We start from the raw sequence: 18,208 nt of genomic DNA on the forward strand, positions 1-18,208 counted from the left end.
TTTGGTAGCATTTAGTTGCAATATAATTTAATATTGGGACTCGAGTCCACTGACAGCGCTACGATATTGTGCACGCATGGCCATGCAATAAAATTATTATTTTTGGTGGGCGGGGCTTACCAGTGCAAGGACATGTTGGGGCTGCGGCCGGCGAGCTCAAAGTCTGCATTGCATAGTTTTGTTTACGTTCTGCACGCAAAACGGAGCAACAGTTGTTCTAATTTTGGGTGTTTGGGCTGCAGTGTATTGCAGTTTGCATCCTCCGGCTAAGATGCAATGCCATAATAGTAATTTGGAAGACGAGGACTTTGACTTGGATGTTCAAGAGCCGGAATGCAAGCGGATTAAAGTAGAACGTGATGGGGGTAAGTTTAGTGTGAAATTGTGTCATTAACTCTGTAAGGATAATTGAACTTCACAATTAATTATGATACTCGTGATGTTTTTAAAATAAAAATTACTTGTAGACGAGGGAGACTTGGATTGGCGAGTCTATAACATTATCAATGACCAGTTCAACAAAGAAATCAACGCGTGGAAAGACAAAGTGATTGAGATTCAGGACTTATTATCAAAAGGACGACAAAATCTGAGCCTTATGCGTTATGTTGCGACCAAATCATACTACAGGCCTCAGGTAAAGAAAATGCAAATTAGCTGTCTACAAATTTTTACCTGATGGTGCTATTGTGTAGCCTTCCAAGCAGCAGTCTAGAATTCATCCTGCTGTGAAGAAACTGCTAGGTTCAAAGAAGAAAGAAGAAATTCTAATTGACGTGGATGTGCCAGAAACACTGAAGCCCATCAAACAGGAGCCTAAGGGGGAAAAAGCAAAGCAAACTGAAGTCATCCTCTCTAAAACCCCGTGCTACATTCCGCCCAAGGAAAAGCCTGGAAGTTCAATAAGCGTTTCAACTATTGGTCGGTCCCTATTGGGAAAAGAAAAGCACACCATCGTTGTCGGCAATGTGTCCAAATGGATTATGCCTGAGGACCGGGAAGGTGAATCAACTCACAAGTGGATGCTGTATGTTAGAGGTCCGCCAGACGCCCCTGACTTATCAAACGTTGTGCAAAGAGTGAGATTTTTTCTCCACTCCAGCTACAAACCTCATGATGTGATTGAAGTCAAGTAACAAAACGCAGTAGATCAAACTTTGCTCTCTTTAAACCTGCATATTTCAGCTCTTCCCCCTTCCACCTGTCAAGGAGAGGTTGGGGCGAATTTCCTGTGCGAGTACAAATTCACTTTTTTGGGCCTCAAAATAAGTCCATCGAAATCATCCACAATTTAGCTCTAGACAAAACCTACACAGGACGTCAAACATTGGGTAAGTTCCTTAATGGTGAAGTATTTGACTTGATTTTTCTGACCCATGGAGACATTCATTGCTCAGGAGATCATGCCCAATGCAGCCTAAAGTGCTTCAACAGCTTGAGATAGGCTATTAAATAAAGAGCTGAAAGAAAAAAGTTAAATAAAAAATTGACTTCAGATTTTTGGGGCGTAAAATCGACACCAATGACGGTCATATTGAGGGAAATTAAATAATTTACCAAAACTCGCTCCCTGAGGGTTGATTTAAATCCCCCCCCAAAAAAAAAACTAGTAACCATCCAATCAAATTTGACTTAAAACTACATTTTTACTTATGAAGATCGCTCTGGTAGCGCCCATTGCCAGTATCCTCAACAAAAGAGTTGATCTTCTATTTTTGCATAAATTGTTGAGCGATTTTCACGCAAATTTCACCACAGCGATATTACCAATCATATTTTGATCTGGCAGTATTAATGAACACTTTTCTTAATAAATCTGTGTCTGTTACAGGTGGTGAAACAAAGTTGGATGTATGGATCGTGAAAGAGTCGCCACTTGAGGAGAAGCAGCTGTCATTGTTGAAGATGACCTCGCCTGTGAAGACTGAGCCTGAAACTGAGGCGCCCCCAGAGCCTAGTCCCAGCAAAAAAGTTGAGGCTAAAGTTCCCACGTCCAAATCGATGAAGATGATACATACAGTGCCAAAGGCAGGAGCGCCAAAGCAAATTATAATTCCCAGTTTGTCAAATCGGACGTTCATCATTCCCGCAAATGCCGGTCAAATGTCTGGGCAAAGAGTAATCACCATTAAAAGTGCCTCTCAACTAGGTACGAGAGCATCAGCATCGCAAAAAGGAGTGTCACTGCTCAAACCCAACGTGGCAAACAAAGGAAGTGGGCCGAGGCAGGTGATTTACCTGAAACTGAACGGAAGCGGAAAGTTGATCCCTATCATCGCGCCATTCGTCCAGCCCACACAGGTCAAAAGCCCCACAACCCCGCAAGTGAAAACTGTTCACAGCCAAGTGCAATTTCGTCCTGTTATAAATAGCAAAGCTGTTTTACCATTGCCACCGCAAAATTTGGCAAAATCTGAAAAGCTGCAAGCTAAGAAATCCTACATTGAAAATTATGAGTGAGTTAATTATTAATGCAGTATTCTTGATTTATTATCAATTTTTCCTTAAGAAAATTGGCTGTGAAGTGCACAGACTCATTTGATGTAGCAGCTTGCGCACTGTTAAGAAGTCTACCTCTCATTGATAAGGACCTGGCAGAAAATGAAGTATATTGCTCTCTGCACTCCTACATGATTCCATCCACTGAAGCATTCATGGCGATGCCAGTCGGAAAGCAAAGGGCTCACGAGGTATTTCAAAATTAATATTAATTTGTCAGAACAATCATTAATCATTCATTTTAAGATGCTAAGGGCGAAGGATGTGCTTAAGTGCCTCCAAAAGCAAGGTTTTCAAGAAAAAAATCCATGGACAATAGCTAAGCTTGCCCGGGCATATGGCTTCACTCCAATAACTAACTGTTGTGAAAGAACCGTCAGTACATTAGTGCCTTCAGTTTATAAAAACTGCTACTCTGAGGATTCTGATATCATCAATTGGCTTACGTCCAACTGTAATAATTACAAGAAACTTGACCAAGAAGCAGAGGTTGATGTTGAACATATCAGAAATGAACAGCGTAATAAAGGTAATGCACCCAGCTAATATTTGCAACATTCTGACAATTGAATTATTCAAAAATAGGAGCAAAAGTGGTGCCAGAAAATATGACGAAACTGAGTCAGAAAAGCGTATTTATCCGTTCAATAGCTAAGAAGATTGGAATTCGTTTTGACAGTGAAGATGACAATGAACCAAATAATGGAGAGGCAGAACATGTAATCTACGAGGTATGAGTGATTTTAAAGTAGATTAAGCATTATTAAAACTTTAATGCGTTTAGTGTGCATTGCAACTAATGGAAGAATTATTACGGAGATCGCGCTTTGAAGCCATGAAAAGAGGAAGCAGGTAAATAGTGATTTAGCATATTTTTTGGCACTGAGAGCCTAAATGATTGTTATTCACAGCGAGTGTATCGCGTTGAAAGATGTGCAAGGAGCTCTACAGCAGAGGCAGGAATTTGATTTATTCCGCAATGACGGTCTTGGCTCTCCTCTTGAGAGGTAGCTTCGCATGCTTACAGAGTAAGCCTAAGGCTTGATGGTTAAAATGCTTTCACATACTCTCAGGATTAATATAAACGCATCAATTGCCAATTTGTATGCATTACGTCAACGTTCATACACAATAAACAAAAAGAAACCTTTAAATATGAATTTTCTCTTATCAGCCAAAATTCCAATATTTTGAAACGTAAAACATTTTTTCAACTGAAGAGTTTTAAATCCATTTTCATCTCATTCAGTTGCTCGCTTTTCACAAATTTGAAGCACCGCTGAGCGCATCCTACAATTAGAAAGCATTTCCCTGTCAAGGAAGAACTGTAAGGTCTTTGAATGCTAAACCACGGTACTCAAGATTATGCCAAGTATGCATGCTATATCTCAAGGCACATTTTTCGTGAGCCAAACGAGATACACGTAATATCCCCCTCCACCTCCTCACCCACCTATACTTGACTATACCTGTACCTTCTCCCGGCTTTCAGGTCAGGTTATTTGCCGCTTTATCGCAGTGTTGCCAGTTTACACGAGAAAAAGGTCGGCAGCAGCATCACGCTGGCTCTATCCTTTGACAAAGAAACACCGTTCTTTTTTCTCATATGAGAAGAGGTTTCGACAAAGTGCACGCACGAAAAGAATGGAAACCAAGAAAAAATAGTCCTGGAGGAATTGTGTGTGAGCGTGTCTTTGGTGTTAGTGTGGCGAGGAATCTTCTGATGTTTGTGTGGTGAAACAACGTGAGCGGCCGGAGATCATTTCAACCCTTGATATGCGGTAGAGGGTGATTTTTGACACTGTCTTTGTCTTTGGCGTACCCTCTTATTCACCCGCTACAAAATCAGGTAATGTCAAATAATTTTATACAATTTGAAATAGCGCTGTATCTGCACAACCGAGATTTTAGCAGAATATTTTATTATTACACAGTTTGACAGGAATTATTTGGTTCCGAATTTTTAGGAATTGAAGTTTAAATTTTGCTTAGGGAGTTCATCATTAAAATAGTCTGCGTAATATTTTTGGAACAGAAACAATGCAGTGAATTCTATATGCCGATGAATGCGCCCGCATCAAACTTTAATTTTAATTCGCATAACTTCGTCACAGCTCAGGTTTTCAACCTCGATCCTCCACAAATTCCCACAAGTTTTAGCAGTGCTATTTTTCTCACAGCGTTAATTAATAAAAAAAGATATGCTTCGAAGCTGAATTGTTTCTCATTCCCTTGCTTTACCACACAATAAATTTACCAGATGAGTTAAAATAAAAATTATGTCAAAATGGAAGAGAAACTGTAGAGAGATCGCATTACAAAAGGTTAAATGATCTACAATAGTGAAAAAATGCATCTCTCGTCGTGACAGTACTTTCACACACAGCTCATTGATGTCATTGAAATTGTATCAATCTAATTTGCAACGCTATGTGAACCAATGAAAATGCATTTAAGAGAAAATCGTGTGCGCTGTATAGTTATTATTCCTAAGAGCATTTCAATTCGCTGGTTAACTTCTGATTTAATTTCAACTAATAAGCTTAAAACAAAGTGATCGAAAGGTAAATTGTACGCATTAATAAATACAAATTATGTTAAATGATTTGGGCCGTAAACACAACAAAAAATATTCAACATAATTATATATTAACAAAAAATTAGATAATAATGATAGAAACAAGACGCATATGATTTTTATTTTAATTATTTGGCAAATTATCGTTTGTGCTCGATTTGATATTTGAAGGACTGACACATAATATATGGTTTGTGTGCTTGCAGTAAAAAAATGCGAGCATCTTTCTTAATTTTTGTCACCATACTCGCTGCCTGCGCGAATGGACAGCAAAACAAACCTCCACGTTTCTTGCCTGGGGGAGACATGCTTCGAATATCTGTACCTGAGGATGCCGCTGTAGGCACGTCGATTTACACCTTAAAAGGCGAAGACCCTGACGGAGGAGAGGTCCACTACAGCATAAGCGGCCAGACGTTTGAAGTGAACCGTAATACCGGTGTAGTGACTCTGGCACGACCGCTTGACCGAGAGAAGCAGGACCTCATTGAAGTTATCATCAGCATTACAGGTCATTAAATTTTACACCAAAATCCACTCACTCTCCGATTCATTCATGATCATACACGCGATATGTTTTCGCTTAAATTCTTTTCCAATGATTGATTTTCGGCTGCTTGAAACGCTCGATCCGCAGATGACCATTAAAAAGTGAACGCATTCATATAATTTAATGAACAAAATGCAGCTATTCGGAAGTATATGCTGAGGAGGATCAATTAAATTTCAAATTAAAATAATTGCAGATACCGCTCCTCGTGGATACGAACCTAACACTGTATCATTACGGAGAGAAATTACGGTGATCGACAGAAACGACAACGCACCGCAGTTTGCAAATAAGCCTTACTCTCTGAGCATTCCTGAAAACACGCGAGCGGGAAACGTGGTGTACGACAGAGTCGTCATCACGGACGCCGACAGCGATGGCAACGGAGAAGTTACTGTAACTTGCGACCCAATCAAATCTACTCCGAGAGGCGCGTGCAACACTTTTGGCATAAAACTCGTCGAAACAACCAATTATCGGAGCACTCGTCAAGGTAAAATTTCTCTCGTTTAAATACACATGGCACTTGACGCATAAATTATAATTGTTAACAATCTCAGCACGTGTTCTTTGTTTTTGCAACCTACTAACAAGGTGTGGATCTTAATAGCTATTAATTAAAAACATAATGGACTGAATAAACATAAATTTCTATGAATAATTTGCAGCGCGAAACTACACGTGCCAATTGGTGCTAAATGAGCCGCTTGACTTTGAGTACCGCTCTTCCTACAGTCTTTTTCTGACTGCCACCGACAACCCCTTTGACCAAAGAACAAAGCTAAGGGCGACTGCAACTGTTTCCGTGCAGGTTGAAGATGTTCAAGACCAACCACCAGTATTTCTTAACGCGCCTTACACTTCGTCTTTGCCGGAAGGGACGGCTCAGGGCGTTTCCATTTTGCAAGTTAGAGCCAAAGACGGCGACGCTGGCAACCCGAGGAAAATCTTTTTGGCGATTGAAGGCGATTATGGAAATCATTTTGAGTTGGTGCCCGATGAGATGCAAAGCGGAAATGAAGTGTCTGCCATTTTACTCACGACTAATGTCCCACTGGATAGGGAAAGCCCTGCAATTTTGGAAAGTGGAGGAATCTACTCATTTAATATAACTGTAAGTTAGTATATATCCTTTCCATTTCTCTAAAAATTTAAGATGATTATATTATTTTTAATTAATTTATCTTGGTGTGCCGATATTAAACGCACACGTTTTGAGAATATGTGACCCAAATCTAACGATCTGCATAGGCTCGGGAAGAAGGAGATTTCGGTCTTGCTGGCGAATCCTCAAGCACACAGGTGATGATAGTTGTTACAGACGTGGATGACCATTTGCCAAAATTCAATAAGGACAAAATCACAATCCAAATTTCTGAAGATATAAGTAAGGCGAAAAGCTAAAAAATTACAATTATTTTATAAAGAATTAAATTTTTAGGGAAACATTCGCCACTTCCTGGATTAAACTTAATAGTCAATGATGAGGACTTTAGTGAAAATTCATTTTACAAACTCCACATCCGCTCTACCGGCAACAGTGACTTGGACAACGTCTTGTCTGTCAACCCCTCGTCTGGTTCTGGTCACACTCCTATTAATATTAGGGTGGAAGATACATCTGCATTTGATTATGATGAGCCCATTAACGAAGACCACTCTCTAGAATTCGAAGTTTTGGCCATAGTCATGAAAGACGGTCAAGAAATGGTGGCGGCTAAGTCGCTTGTTAAAATAGAATTGTTGGACGCGAACGACAACGCACCAGCTTTTTACAAGAGCTCGTACAAGTTAACCATTCCCGAGAGCATGAAACCTGGATTTTTGTTGGAGGACATCAAAGCCAGTGATCCAGACAGCGGGGATTTTGGAAAAATTCATTACTCACTGCAAGGCTTTGGCGCAGAGCGGTTCAGCACCGACGTCATAAGCGGCGGGATATATTTAGCAAAAAATTGCCCAAAGAATGGATGCGTTGACTATGAAACACAGAGGTCTTACTCGCTTACCCTGACTGCCAAAGACGGAGGGGGAAAATTCAGCACTACTAGCATCCAAATTGATATAGCGGACGTAAATGACAATGCACCAAAATTCCAGCAGTCTGAATACCGTCGCACGTTCCTTGAAGGCGAAACAAGTTTTAACCCACAGCTCTTTGTCAGGGTAAATCAATTGCTCTAAAATCAATGAAATTTACAGATAATTTATTAAAAGCAATATAAAGGTGCATGAAATCGAGCCATTTATTTATGTTTTATTCTTTTCAGGCAGTGGATGTCGACGGCCCCGCGCAAGGAAACGGAGCCATAACCTACTCCATCGCAACCTCAAATGCGCCTGAAGGAGCTTTCCAAGTGGATCCAGATACTGGCGAATTGAAATTACTGAAGCCTGCAGCCGCGGGCGACACTCTGTTCGGCCAGTACGAACTTAAAATCAGAGCTAGCGACCATGGATCCCCTGAGTCCCTCCATTCAGAAGCCTCGGTCATTATCAGGGTTGGGGTACCTGGAAATCAGCAGCCCGTTTTTAAGGGTGGTCCGATTTTTGATTCAAAAGTTAACGAGAATGTGGAATCAGGCAAGCCTGTGATAAACATTACCGCCCACGATCCAGACGGCCAAGATACCGAGTTGACATATAAAATAGTGGCGGGGGCGAGGGATAATTTTGTTATCGACCAGTATTCTGGCCTCATTTCTGTGGCTCCTGGAGGCATTTCTGAGAGGGAGGATTTCAAAATACTCGTTGCAGCAATTGACGATGGAAAACCGTACAGGTAACCTACAAATTGACGTTCATATCAATTATAGTGATTATTTTATCTTACAGGGCAACTGCAACAGCCACAGTAAACGTCCACGTCATAGACATAAATAATGAGCCTCCTAAATTTGACGAAGATTATTACGAAAAGCATATATCAGAGCGCTTGGAGGTTGGCGAATCTGTCCTCCAAGTCTCCGCTTCTGACTCGGATTTGGATGCAAAGTTAAAATACTCGATAATCGATCCGCAGTATGTGAAAGATAAAACTGGGGTAGAGATTCAACTGACTTCAAACAAGTACTTTGAAATCAACTCAACAAGCGGGAACATTTACCTTGTTCGAAAATTGGATCACGAGATTGCTGCAGTCATCACTTTCAATGTGATGGTTGTGGACGAAAATGCTCAAGAAAATGTGGATCTGCAGAATGCAACATGTAAAAAACATAACGGGAAAATTTGCAATAGAATCATCCTTAAATTGATTATTTTGCAGGCGAGGTCACCTTTTTCGTGGAAACATACAATGATAAAAATCCTGTGTTTAATGAACCATGGAGTCCAAGCAGTCCCGTTTACAAAATAAAAATTGGTGACCAGAGAAGTCTGGGCACGGAATTGCTAACTCTCTCTGCAAGGGATCCGCTTAGGGGAGGATTTCCTACTTCAAAATTTCAGCTTCTTGAAAATGACGACGAAATTGTCACTTTGACGCCAGACAATCGCCTCGTTCTAAACAAAGATTTGCCATACGATCTAAACAATAAGGTAATTTTAGGATCTCGCAAACTATATAAATAAATTTAGGATTAACATGCCTTTAAAATTTTCAGACTTTTAAGGCTTTGATTAGAACGGAAGCTGACGGAGAACAAGATCGATTTAGCGAAGCCACGGTTATTATTGAACTGGATGATATCAACCACTACACTCCTAGCTTTACTCAAAGGGTGTGTGTCTGGAATTGCTCTTGGTTATATAATTAAAATCAAATTACAAATTTTCAGACATACAAAAGCAGAATAGCTGAAAACGCTAGATACCCAACTACGGTACTGGCAGTAAATGCAACGGACAATGATGACCAAAGTAGCCCCTCTGGTCACGGTTTAGTGCGATATTCGTTGACAGGATCTGGCTCACAACTCTTCACAATTGATCCCATAACTGGCATAATTAGTGTCGCGAAAGGTGCAATTTTGGATAGGGAAACGCAACCGCAGCTTAATTTTTACGCTGTGGCGGTTGATACGCCAAACGGGGGACCAGAACAACGGAAATCAACAACACATGTATGTGGTGAAACTGATATTCATTAAAATGACCATATAATTGGATTTTTGCCCCTTTTTTAAGATTGAAATTGACGTATTGGATGTAAACGATAACCCTCCGAAATTTGAAACACCTCAATACACGGCCGTGATTCCCGAAAATGTCAACGTGACTTGGAGGGTGATTAAAGTAGCTGCCAGAGACCCTGATGAATCCGTGAGCGGGGAAGTAGAATACGAATTTGCCGATTTGGGAGATGCTCAAGGTTTGTTGACGATAAATATTTTATCAACCAAATCAAGTAAGTTTTTTATAACATTTTTAGGCCTTTTGTCGATTAATACATCGACTGGTGAGATCCGCACAAAGTCTTTGCTGACTGGCAAAGGTCGTCATGACCCTTACGCGATTCAAGTGCGTGCTGTCGACTTGGGCCAGCCGTCGCTCCATGCAGATGTTCCGCTGTACCTATACATTAGCGACGTGGCTCAAAACGACGGCATTCCCGTTTTCTTGCGGCCAATGCCTAATGAGACTGCTTTCATCGCAGAGGTGAGCACTAGTTTACATTTTGAAGTTGGAAATGAAGGAATTGAATATAATCCCATTTTCAGAATTCTACTATCGGGTCACCAGTATTCCAGGTCATTGCAAAGGATCCCGACGATTCAAATACCGCAAATGGAATGATTTCATACAAGCTCTTGGACAATGAAAAGTTTTCAAAGGATACACTAGCTTTCAGAATCGGTAAAATTTTAAATTCTTTTCATTGAGTATAATAAAAGATATACATATTAATAATTTAGACCGCGAGACCGGGCTGATTACAACGAGGCAACCATTGGACCGCGAAAGACAGTCAGACTACACACTTATTGTTGAGGTGCAAGATGATGGGTCACCACCGAAAAAAGCGTCTAGTATATTGAGAATAGAAGTCACAGACGTTGACGATCACAAACCCATCTTCCAGCGCTCAATAGTATTTGATCAAACTTATAATTTGCTCAAATGAGAATTTTTTTTGTCTAGGTAAGCGACGAAAAAGAGTTTCGTATTCGAGAAGATTCTGCGCCAGGTTTAGAAATTGGATCAGTAGCCGCTGTGGACGGAGACACGAATGAAAATGCTGACATCAATTACGCAATAATATGTACGTGCTATTATATCTCAGTACTATCCTTCACTACTACTTAAAAATAAAATTTCTCAGTCGGGAACGACGAAAGAATATTTAACATCACCCGTACTGATGACAATAAGGGAAAAATCACACTTAACAAACAAGTGGACAGGGAAATAAAAGAAGATCACGTCATAACTATAAAATGTTTCCCGGCACGAACGCGTTCACCTGTAATGAGGAAAGAATACAATCCACAGGTAAGAGAGTTAAATTAGTCTAAAAATAATTTCGTTAAAATACTCAATAAACTTATTACAGGACCCTTCTGAAATTCAAGTTAAAATTATTGTTCAAGATGTTGACGATAACGTGCCTGTATTCAAACAAGGAAATCTCACTGTCGGTCAGTGCAAATTAATTGAAAATAAGAATCAAGAATACAAAAGCTTCTTTGGCAGGAGTGAGAATCTTTGTGCCGGTCGACACGCCACTGGTGACTGTTGAGGCTACTGATAATGACGCAAACGCTCCTGAAATGCATTATAAGCTTTTAAAGGCTGAATTCGACCGCCCAGGATTAGCGGAAATGACCGTGGATGAAGACACGCCGATTTTCCGGCTGAATGAAAGAACTGGCGAGTTGCACACCGCTACATCAATGGCGCCTTTTGCCGATGGAATTTTTACTCTTTACATCACAGCGTTCAACAGCGAAGAAATGAAAGGAAGTGCAAACACGACAATAAAGGTTGAATTTAACTGAAAATTTGCGTAGCAGGCCTTTAAAAACTTGAAATTCTTGCAGGTATTCGTATGGAGGGACTCTGAGTTGTTGAAATTCGTCTTTGCCAAACCTTTGGCCGAAGTCAGGAGGACCCTACCTCAATTTAAAGCAGATCTGGAGGCATCACTATCAGACGACGCAAAACTCAACATTTATGACACCCAATACCTTATTAAAAAGAGCGGAAGCATTGATTTTGGGACCACAGCGTATGTTGATATTGAAGATTTCAAGTTGAACCTGAGTTTATTTTTATTCGTGAAATAGATCGTGCTTCCAACTGCTTGGAGATAATTACCTAAACTTGACGTCCATGCAAAATATGTTGGCGTACGAGAACAACCCAGCACTGTCAAAGATATTCGATCGCTATGGAGTTCAAGCAGTTGAGGTAGCATATAAGAAATCAAATGAAATTGATTTTAAACTACCTAAACTTTTCAATTTAATTTTCAGCGCTGCTCTCCAATTGCGGGAAAGGTCAAAGCAACAACCGTACAAATTTGGGTTTTAATTATAGCAGCCTTAGTTGGATTTTTATCTTTAATTGCATCAATATTCCTCTGCTGCTCACACAGCAGGTACTGTAAACATTGAGCAATTGCGTGAAAATTCATTGCTACAAAAAATTCGAATTTCAGATATTCCAAAAAAATTAGGAGGACATTAAGAAGAGATGATTATAGTTCACATAGCAATGAGGGCTACGCTTATGTTGTGTCCCACGCCGGATCTATTTTGCGCAACCCAGCGCCATCAGTCATTTCCCAGAGTTTCCACGGTTCTGAGTGGCCTGCTGAGTTCATAGGGACTCCAGCGAGTTTACTTCCTCCAGGAGTTGTAACGTGATATTATGAACACTTTTAATGGTGCCAATGTTAAATCCGAGCTTAATAACCTGTATGATTTTTATACAAAGTGCTGTAAGAAAAATGCTATATATAATGAATAAATTAATTAATTAATCCCCTTAAGTTGCTATTCATGTGAGTATAATATGCTGCTTAATTTGATATTTTTCCTACAACCATTTAAAGTAAAAATTTATAAACACATAGCAATGTATTCAAAATAATTCAAACTAAAAGTATTTAATCCTTAAGTTTTTTTTTTAATTTATTCAAATACTTTTAACGAAACTAAAGAGAGCGTTTATAATTTTTTATGGTACATTTAATTTTCAAAACGTTTTGTTATCAAATCATAGTACATAAATATTAATTAGGTTAAAAATAAACAATATCGACACCCTGTTGGCAAGGGTCTCGGATTATGGTGAAAATTTGTGGATGTGCTGCCCTAGTGGAATAGCGGTCAACCTAAAAATATCATGTCGAAATTCCATGCATTGCCTACTTTACAGGATTACAGGGGCTCAAAGTTTGCGATTATCCAAAAACGCAAAAATTTCAGTTATTCATAAAATTGGTTCTGGTTGTATTCGAGGCAATTAAAAAAACTTGGTATCTATACAAATTTTAAAATGCGAGGTAGCGTCGATGTTGTTTATTTTAAACTTTTAACATAATCCCGAAAAACCTTTATGTCGTATTTCTACTCTCAGACGTTGTCCTCGTTCTAACTCACTATAGCGTAAAAGAGTTAATAATTTAATTTGATTGTAAATTAAGTGGAATAATTTGGAATTGTTGTTGTTTTTAAGTTATTCCCGAATAATACTAGCGCGCCAAATCAATTTCGGTAAAAAAAACCTATCACGCCATCTAGAAGTGATACTGCAAATTTGATTGTAAACATTCAAAGTTGTCAAAATATAAAGGGTCGCCCGCAATGCCGATCAACAACAAGTAGTATTTTTGCAGCACGCAGATATAGACATTGTTTTAATTAACATTTTGTTAATACATACTATTCCGTATTTTCTAACGTTATAAGACTTGGCCTTTTTCAATCCAACCACAAATTGCACAAAAAGATGGCATACGTAAACGTAGCCGGTTGGACTCCTGCTCAAGTTACAGACTGGATGAAAGGTAATAGATTTGATAAATTCAGAACTTCTAATAACCACTGAACTAATATTTTTGCTGCACAGGTCTTGATCCAATGACACATGTATATTCACATAATTTCCTCAACAACAACATCTGCGGTCAACAACTTCTAGACTTCTGTGCATCAGACTTGGAAAATTTGGGAATTGTTAAAGTTGGACACCAGGAAATAATTCTTGAAGCGTTGTCTCTGCTCAGAAATTTTGTAACTTTAGAACGATATAATTTAAATATTATTGTATTCATGTTAAATATTAAAAAATTTCACAGCACTACGATTTGGACCGAGAAAATATGCAGCTACTTGCAGTTCGGCTTTCTTGCTCAGCTCACAGTCTTGAACAGACAATAAAAGCTGATCTGAAAGAAAACCCTCGAGGTGCCCAAAGGGTGCGAACGCAAATTATGGCTGACGTGACAGGGGTGACAGCAGCCATCAAATCACTTGTGCTTTGGATTGACAGACAGCCTTTTGCCAAAAATGAAAAGTACCAGGAAATTAGGGCCATCATCCTCTCAATTGGCCTTAGCATTGCTACGTGCACGCAGCGAGACAGATTTGCAGAAAATCCTGTTGAGGAAATTCAACAGAAATGTGCACAGTTGGCCAAATTGGCCGACGACATTATTGAGAACTCAAAGGACTCCCTCGTTCTCCAGCCAGCCAGTTTAGATTTGGCCACGATCAGAAGCAGGTCTGGTGATGATTTGGTGAGAATAAAAGTGGCTTATTTTAAAACTTAACTTATAAGTGAAAAATTTAAGGGCTTCACTTTGGCCAGGTCGTGGAATGGTGCTCACCAGGTAGTTGAAGTCAACCTCCAAGGAACTCCACATCACCAAAGTGGGAGGATTGAAGTTGGTGATGAGGTTGTTCAGATAAATTACCAAACTGTGGTAGGTGCATCATTATGAAAAAAATTACAAGTTTAAAATTCCTCTTTGAAAGGTTGGATGGCGTCTCAAGTCCTTGCTACTCCTCTTGGGGCAAGAGTCTAAAGCCCAAGTGTCTCAAATTTTCTTGACCTTGAAAAAGCGACCTCAACATTCAACAATTTATGGTCAAGTTTACATCAAACCATACAGACTGCCGAGCAAAAATAGAGCTCTGGCTCAGTGGCAAGACAGCAACTTGCCTTCACCACGCCCAGAATTTCTTGCAATCCCTCACTTTGAACTCCCAAGATTGAAGACGTAATAGATTTTCTGTACAATATTGAACCAAATAATTTACTAACATCGTTGTAGGGAAAGAACGGAAGAGAAATTCCTAGTAAGCAGTAGTTCAGAGAGTGAGGACGAGGCTCCTTACATCAGAGCCCAGTCGGGCAGAGCTTCGAATATCAACGCTGGTTCAGTTTTGAGCCTAATGCTTCCAAGGAACAAAATACAGAGAAGGGCGACTGTCTCTGGCTACAGTTCCACGTACAAGCATGTTCCAATTGGCATTGAATTATTCCGCGCCCAAATTCAAAGAGAGATGCAAAGAAGAGGATTGCAATGTCCCTCAAGAAACACCGAAGATGCCGCCAGTATTAGGTTAGTTTTCCGTTGGAATTAATCAATATTTAAGGTTTAATTATACTATTTGCAGGTGTCACGGAGGCAGTACTATATCCTTAGCCGTCAGACCAAGTACCTTTTTAGGGTCTGTAGGTAATCAGAGCCTTGATCGACCATGAAACTTGCACAATTTTTGCCGTTAAATGTCTTCCATGGCTCAAGTAAAATGCACAGTTTTGGGTAAAACGTATTTTATAGTTTTCTCGCCTTATGAGGTTTTCTTTTGGAATGTGCCAATATATACGTAAAGTAAATTAACTTTTAGGAATTGTGATCACGCAATTGTTGATGTTGTCTTTGACGCCAGTGCAATCATCACCTACAAAAATTGTGATTATAATATCCCAGAAGAGGATAAATTGATATTGAGTGCCTACTTTTTGATGGTGTGCATTGCTGTTTTCGGATTCATAGAATTTTGTTAATCCAGTGACAATATTGCATAAAGTTCAACCTACAGCAAAAAGCGCTCGCCTAATGCACACATTGAATACATATGGTGACTGATAAACTCGCACATTTTTGCTGCTGTTAGCTAACGAATGCGCAAATATTTATATAATAATATAGTGATTTGATTATATTTGTCTTACTGAATATCTTGTATTTCTCATCAAACTGTGGAATTCCTAAAACACGATATTTGTCAGAAGAATTAAAAAAATGATGACGAATGAATTACATACTTTTAGTTAACTTAATACATTGCGGTACTTGATCGTCAATAGTATCAGCGCTTGAATCATCAGCATTCTTTTTTAGGTAGCTAGCAATCCTTTTGGCGTTTAACTCTCCATCGTCATACTAAAAATAGCACTCGTGGAATGACAATTAGTTATTTTTCAAATAGGTAGTTACCAGTTTCTTGACTTTAAACATGCAGTCGTAAAAGAACTAAAGACAAACAAATCAGGAAAAATTAAAACTCTTAATTTATAAATACGTATGCACTATCCGCCACTTTATCCACTGAAAGACAAAAAATTAATTAACGATTAATTATTCAGTATTTTCGTTAATTCTTTTACGTTGGAGATCTCCCGTTGGAGATACGAAGGAAAAGAGCTCTGAATCTTTTCTCAAATTTCTGTACTCTCTCGAAGTGATTAAATCATCGTTCGTGCAGTCGCTATCTTCATCAGGAAACAAATCATCGTAGGGCGATTTTCTGCAGCACTTCTCAAATCCAGCCTTTACATTAATTTCAACAGAAGTAACGTAAGAGTTTCAATCAGAAATGCGGTGACGACCTTTATGTTCACACATGGACCAGTAGCTACGGGAATAGTGGTAGGTGCAGTTGTGGTCGTAGTCGTCGGTCGCCACCACCAATTGACAGCAGGGCAAGTACCATTGTTAGTCAATGCAGACGGTGCCTCATCCCTTACGAAACTAATGCACCGCGCAATACAAAAGTACTGCTGCAGACGAACAATGTTGCAATCGATTTTATTCGCACATTTCGACACTAGATATATCAAACAATTTATCCACATCGCCCTGGCTTGGTAATTTTAACTTACAATCAGATGCCGCGTGAATGGGGGACTAAAAATGTAGAAAATAATTTTTTAAGACGTAAGGAGAGTTTCTTAATTAAATTTTTACAAGAAAAGTGAAAACAACAAGACCAAACACTGATTTTTCCATTGAATTTCAGCTCGGACTGAAAATGCTCCTGTGTTGCAGCAACAAAAATGGTCGCACGAGTGTTCTGCATCCGGCATATTTACCTGATTTCATTTTCAAAGCGGATATACGCAGAGCAAGAGTTTGAAACACGTGGAAAGATTTTTACTGTGATTGAAAGAATGTTTAGTAAATAAAAGCACGCGAAAATATCTGCTTTGAACAAGATGAATTAGTTTTAGTTTACTAATATCAGCATCCAAAAACATTTCATGAATTGTAAACTCGACAAAATTGTTAAATTATTCATTTAAAAAATCAGTAATTTATTCAAGTTAATTATAAAAAGTCTCTGCTCCACAGTTTTGTTGAAACAAACTCGAATGACGGCTGGTAAAAAACCAAACGTGGCCTGTTTTAATAAATCACAGGTTGGACAGGAAGCTATGGAAAGCATTGGTTCGCGCTGTGTATCCAAATTGAGCGAGTCACAGTTTCCCGATGCACCACGTCAAGCTCCGCGTTGTTTCCTAGGCAATCATGAAATCAACCCACGCAATTTACATGATATCAATTATTTTCATTATTTACAACACACCGACAATGGTAGCACACATACATTAATCGTCGTAAGATTTAAACACCTAAGTTCAAATGTGCAGGTGCGCGCCCAGGGTGACGGAGCGTGCATGGACCAAATGGGCATTAAGACAGGTAGTTTAAATTTCTTTGTGTATTTTTTGTGATATAGTTACGATGTTGAGGCTTAGTATGATGAGACACAATTAAAACTGTCATTTTCAGACCAACAAGAAAAATTGAAAACCTTGAAAAAATACTATTGCATATCTCAGTGCATGGGCGGGTTTGGAGGTGAAGTGGATTTCTGTAAAAGCGATGGAATTTGTCTGGAGCAACCTACAGCCCCATCTGGATACTCCGCGGCAATGAACATGCCACGCACGTGAATATTTAGGAAAATCAACATGCAAAAATTCTATTCGAAGATATGAATTTATAATTTTAAAATTTTCTAACACTGTTAAGTTGCGAAAAGCAATTGATGGAATTAATAATCACGAAATTAATTAAAATAAAAATTATTTTCAATATAACACGCCCTTGAGAAATATTCCGTAGTTCTGCTAAAGAATATTGCGTATTATGATGGTGATGTTGAATAATAACTTCATAACAAAACAACCACCACCACTAAACCCCACAGTACTAGAGCGAGTAGTGCGTAGCATACAGTTGTCTCATGTGTCATGTTAAGTGCGCCTCAATTTTTTAGCTTTCCACGACACGATTTTTTCGAGATTTGATTGGGCCAATTAAGACCGGCCCCTTGACTGGCTAATCGCACCGCCGCGAGCCTTTCCCTGGCAGAATTGCCACGAATTATGAGTAAAGA

General features: G+C 39.2%; 4 protein-coding genes and 1 long non-coding RNA gene across 5 annotated transcripts; 4 read left to right on the top strand and 1 right to left on the bottom strand.

The window, feature by feature from the left end:
- Positions 1-124: 124 nt before the first annotated feature.
- On the top strand, positions 125-3,653 carry D12 (YEATS domain containing 2 homolog D12). Its single transcript, XM_065476530.1, has 10 exons — positions 125-365; positions 468-637; positions 696-1,132; positions 1,186-1,331; positions 1,832-2,456; positions 2,510-2,690; positions 2,746-3,028; positions 3,085-3,230; positions 3,284-3,351; positions 3,411-3,653. The coding sequence occupies exons 1-10, from the start codon at positions 272-274 to the stop codon at positions 3,508-3,510; spliced, it is 2,250 nt and encodes a 749-aa protein (XP_065332602.1). The 5' UTR covers positions 125-271; the 3' UTR covers positions 3,511-3,653.
- A 358-nt stretch (positions 3,654-4,011) lies between these two features.
- On the top strand, positions 4,012-12,583 carry Cad74A (cadherin-74A). The gene is made up of 23 exons (XM_065476529.1): positions 4,012-4,348; positions 5,284-5,588; positions 5,824-6,120; positions 6,296-6,741; positions 6,879-7,014; positions 7,069-7,793; positions 7,898-8,409; positions 8,463-8,836; positions 8,896-9,167; positions 9,233-9,349; positions 9,407-9,691; positions 9,756-9,939; positions 10,000-10,226; positions 10,289-10,424; positions 10,484-10,659; positions 10,710-10,830; positions 10,891-11,060; positions 11,122-11,206; positions 11,262-11,551; positions 11,609-11,796; positions 11,855-11,978; positions 12,044-12,168; positions 12,229-12,583. The coding sequence occupies exons 2-23, from the start codon at positions 5,291-5,293 to the stop codon at positions 12,434-12,436; spliced, it is 5,496 nt and encodes a 1,831-aa protein (XP_065332601.1). The 5' UTR covers positions 4,012-4,348; positions 5,284-5,290; the 3' UTR covers positions 12,437-12,583.
- Positions 12,584-13,352: 769 nt separating this feature from the next.
- Positions 13,353-15,843, top strand: cnk (connector enhancer of ksr). Its single transcript, XM_065476531.1, has 7 exons — positions 13,353-13,581; positions 13,644-13,807; positions 13,873-14,313; positions 14,368-14,499; positions 14,552-14,796; positions 14,851-15,141; positions 15,197-15,843. The coding sequence occupies exons 1-7, from the start codon at positions 13,524-13,526 to the stop codon at positions 15,282-15,284; spliced, it is 1,419 nt and encodes a 472-aa protein (XP_065332603.1). The 5' UTR covers positions 13,353-13,523; the 3' UTR covers positions 15,285-15,843.
- LOC135934634 (uncharacterized) lies at positions 15,346-16,898 on the bottom strand. Its single transcript, XM_065476532.1, has 11 exons — positions 16,774-16,898; positions 16,689-16,713; positions 16,416-16,633; positions 16,194-16,356; positions 16,109-16,134; positions 16,024-16,059; positions 15,852-15,969; positions 15,759-15,794; positions 15,624-15,700; positions 15,543-15,561; positions 15,346-15,484 (listed from the first exon to the last, which is right to left on the bottom strand). The coding sequence occupies exons 1-11, from the start codon at positions 16,813-16,815 to the stop codon at positions 15,420-15,422; spliced, it is 825 nt and encodes a 274-aa protein (XP_065332604.1). The 5' UTR covers positions 16,816-16,898; the 3' UTR covers positions 15,346-15,419.
- Positions 16,899-17,240: 342 nt separating this feature from the next.
- On the top strand, positions 17,241-17,896 carry LOC135934635 (uncharacterized). The gene is made up of 3 exons (XR_010574130.1): positions 17,241-17,400; positions 17,457-17,508; positions 17,599-17,896. It is a non-coding gene; the product is annotated as an uncharacterized LOC135934635 (long non-coding RNA).
- The last annotated feature ends 312 nt before the right edge of the window (positions 17,897-18,208 follow it).

Source organism: Cloeon dipterum, chromosome 1 (assembly GCF_949628265.1).
Source record: "Cloeon dipterum chromosome 1, ieCloDipt1.1, whole genome shotgun sequence".
In the NCBI taxonomy this organism is placed as follows: domain Eukaryota; kingdom Metazoa; phylum Arthropoda; class Insecta; order Ephemeroptera; family Baetidae; genus Cloeon; species Cloeon dipterum.

What these genes read in the sequence shown, in the direction of transcription:
- D12 (XM_065476530.1), top strand. Translation starts at nt 272, where the DNA reads ATGCAATGCCATAATAGTAATTTGGAAGACGAGGACTTTGACTTGGAT. An exon ending in TAAAGTAGAACGTGATGGGG is followed by an intron (nt 366 to 467) that starts GTAAGTTTAGTG and finishes AATTACTTGTAG; the next exon opens with ACGAGGGAGACTTGGATTGG. An exon ending in GCCATGAAAAGAGGAAGCAG is followed by an intron (nt 3,352 to 3,410) that starts GTAAATAGTGAT and finishes TGTTATTCACAG; the next exon opens with CGAGTGTATCGCGTTGAAAG.
- Cad74A (XM_065476529.1), top strand. Translation starts at nt 5,291, where the DNA reads ATGCGAGCATCTTTCTTAATTTTTGTCACCATACTCGCTGCCTGCGCG. An exon ending in TTATCGGAGCACTCGTCAAG is followed by an intron (nt 6,121 to 6,295) that starts GTAAAATTTCTC and finishes AATAATTTGCAG; the next exon opens with CGCGAAACTACACGTGCCAA. An exon ending in CGATTTGGGAGATGCTCAAG is followed by an intron (nt 9,940 to 9,999) that starts GTTTGTTGACGA and finishes TAACATTTTTAG; the next exon opens with GCCTTTTGTCGATTAATACA.
- cnk (XM_065476531.1), top strand. Translation starts at nt 13,524, where the DNA reads ATGGCATACGTAAACGTAGCCGGTTGGACTCCTGCTCAAGTTACAGAC. An exon ending in AGTTACAGACTGGATGAAAG is followed by an intron (nt 13,582 to 13,643) that starts GTAATAGATTTG and finishes TTTGCTGCACAG; the next exon opens with GTCTTGATCCAATGACACAT. An exon ending in AGATAAATTACCAAACTGTG is followed by an intron (nt 14,500 to 14,551) that starts GTAGGTGCATCA and finishes CCTCTTTGAAAG; the next exon opens with GTTGGATGGCGTCTCAAGTC.
- LOC135934634 (XM_065476532.1), bottom strand. Translation starts at nt 16,815, where the DNA reads ATGGAAAAATCAGTGTTTGGTCTTGTTGTTTTCACTTTTCTT. An exon ending in TTGTTGTTTTCACTTTTCTT is followed by an intron (nt 16,714 to 16,773) that starts GTAAAAATTTAA and finishes CTACATTTTTAG; the next exon opens with TCCCCCATTCACGCGGCATC. An exon ending in ATGTATTAAGTTAACTAAAA is followed by an intron (nt 15,795 to 15,851) that starts GTATGTAATTCA and finishes ATCGTGTTTTAG; the next exon opens with GAATTCCACAGTTTGATGAG.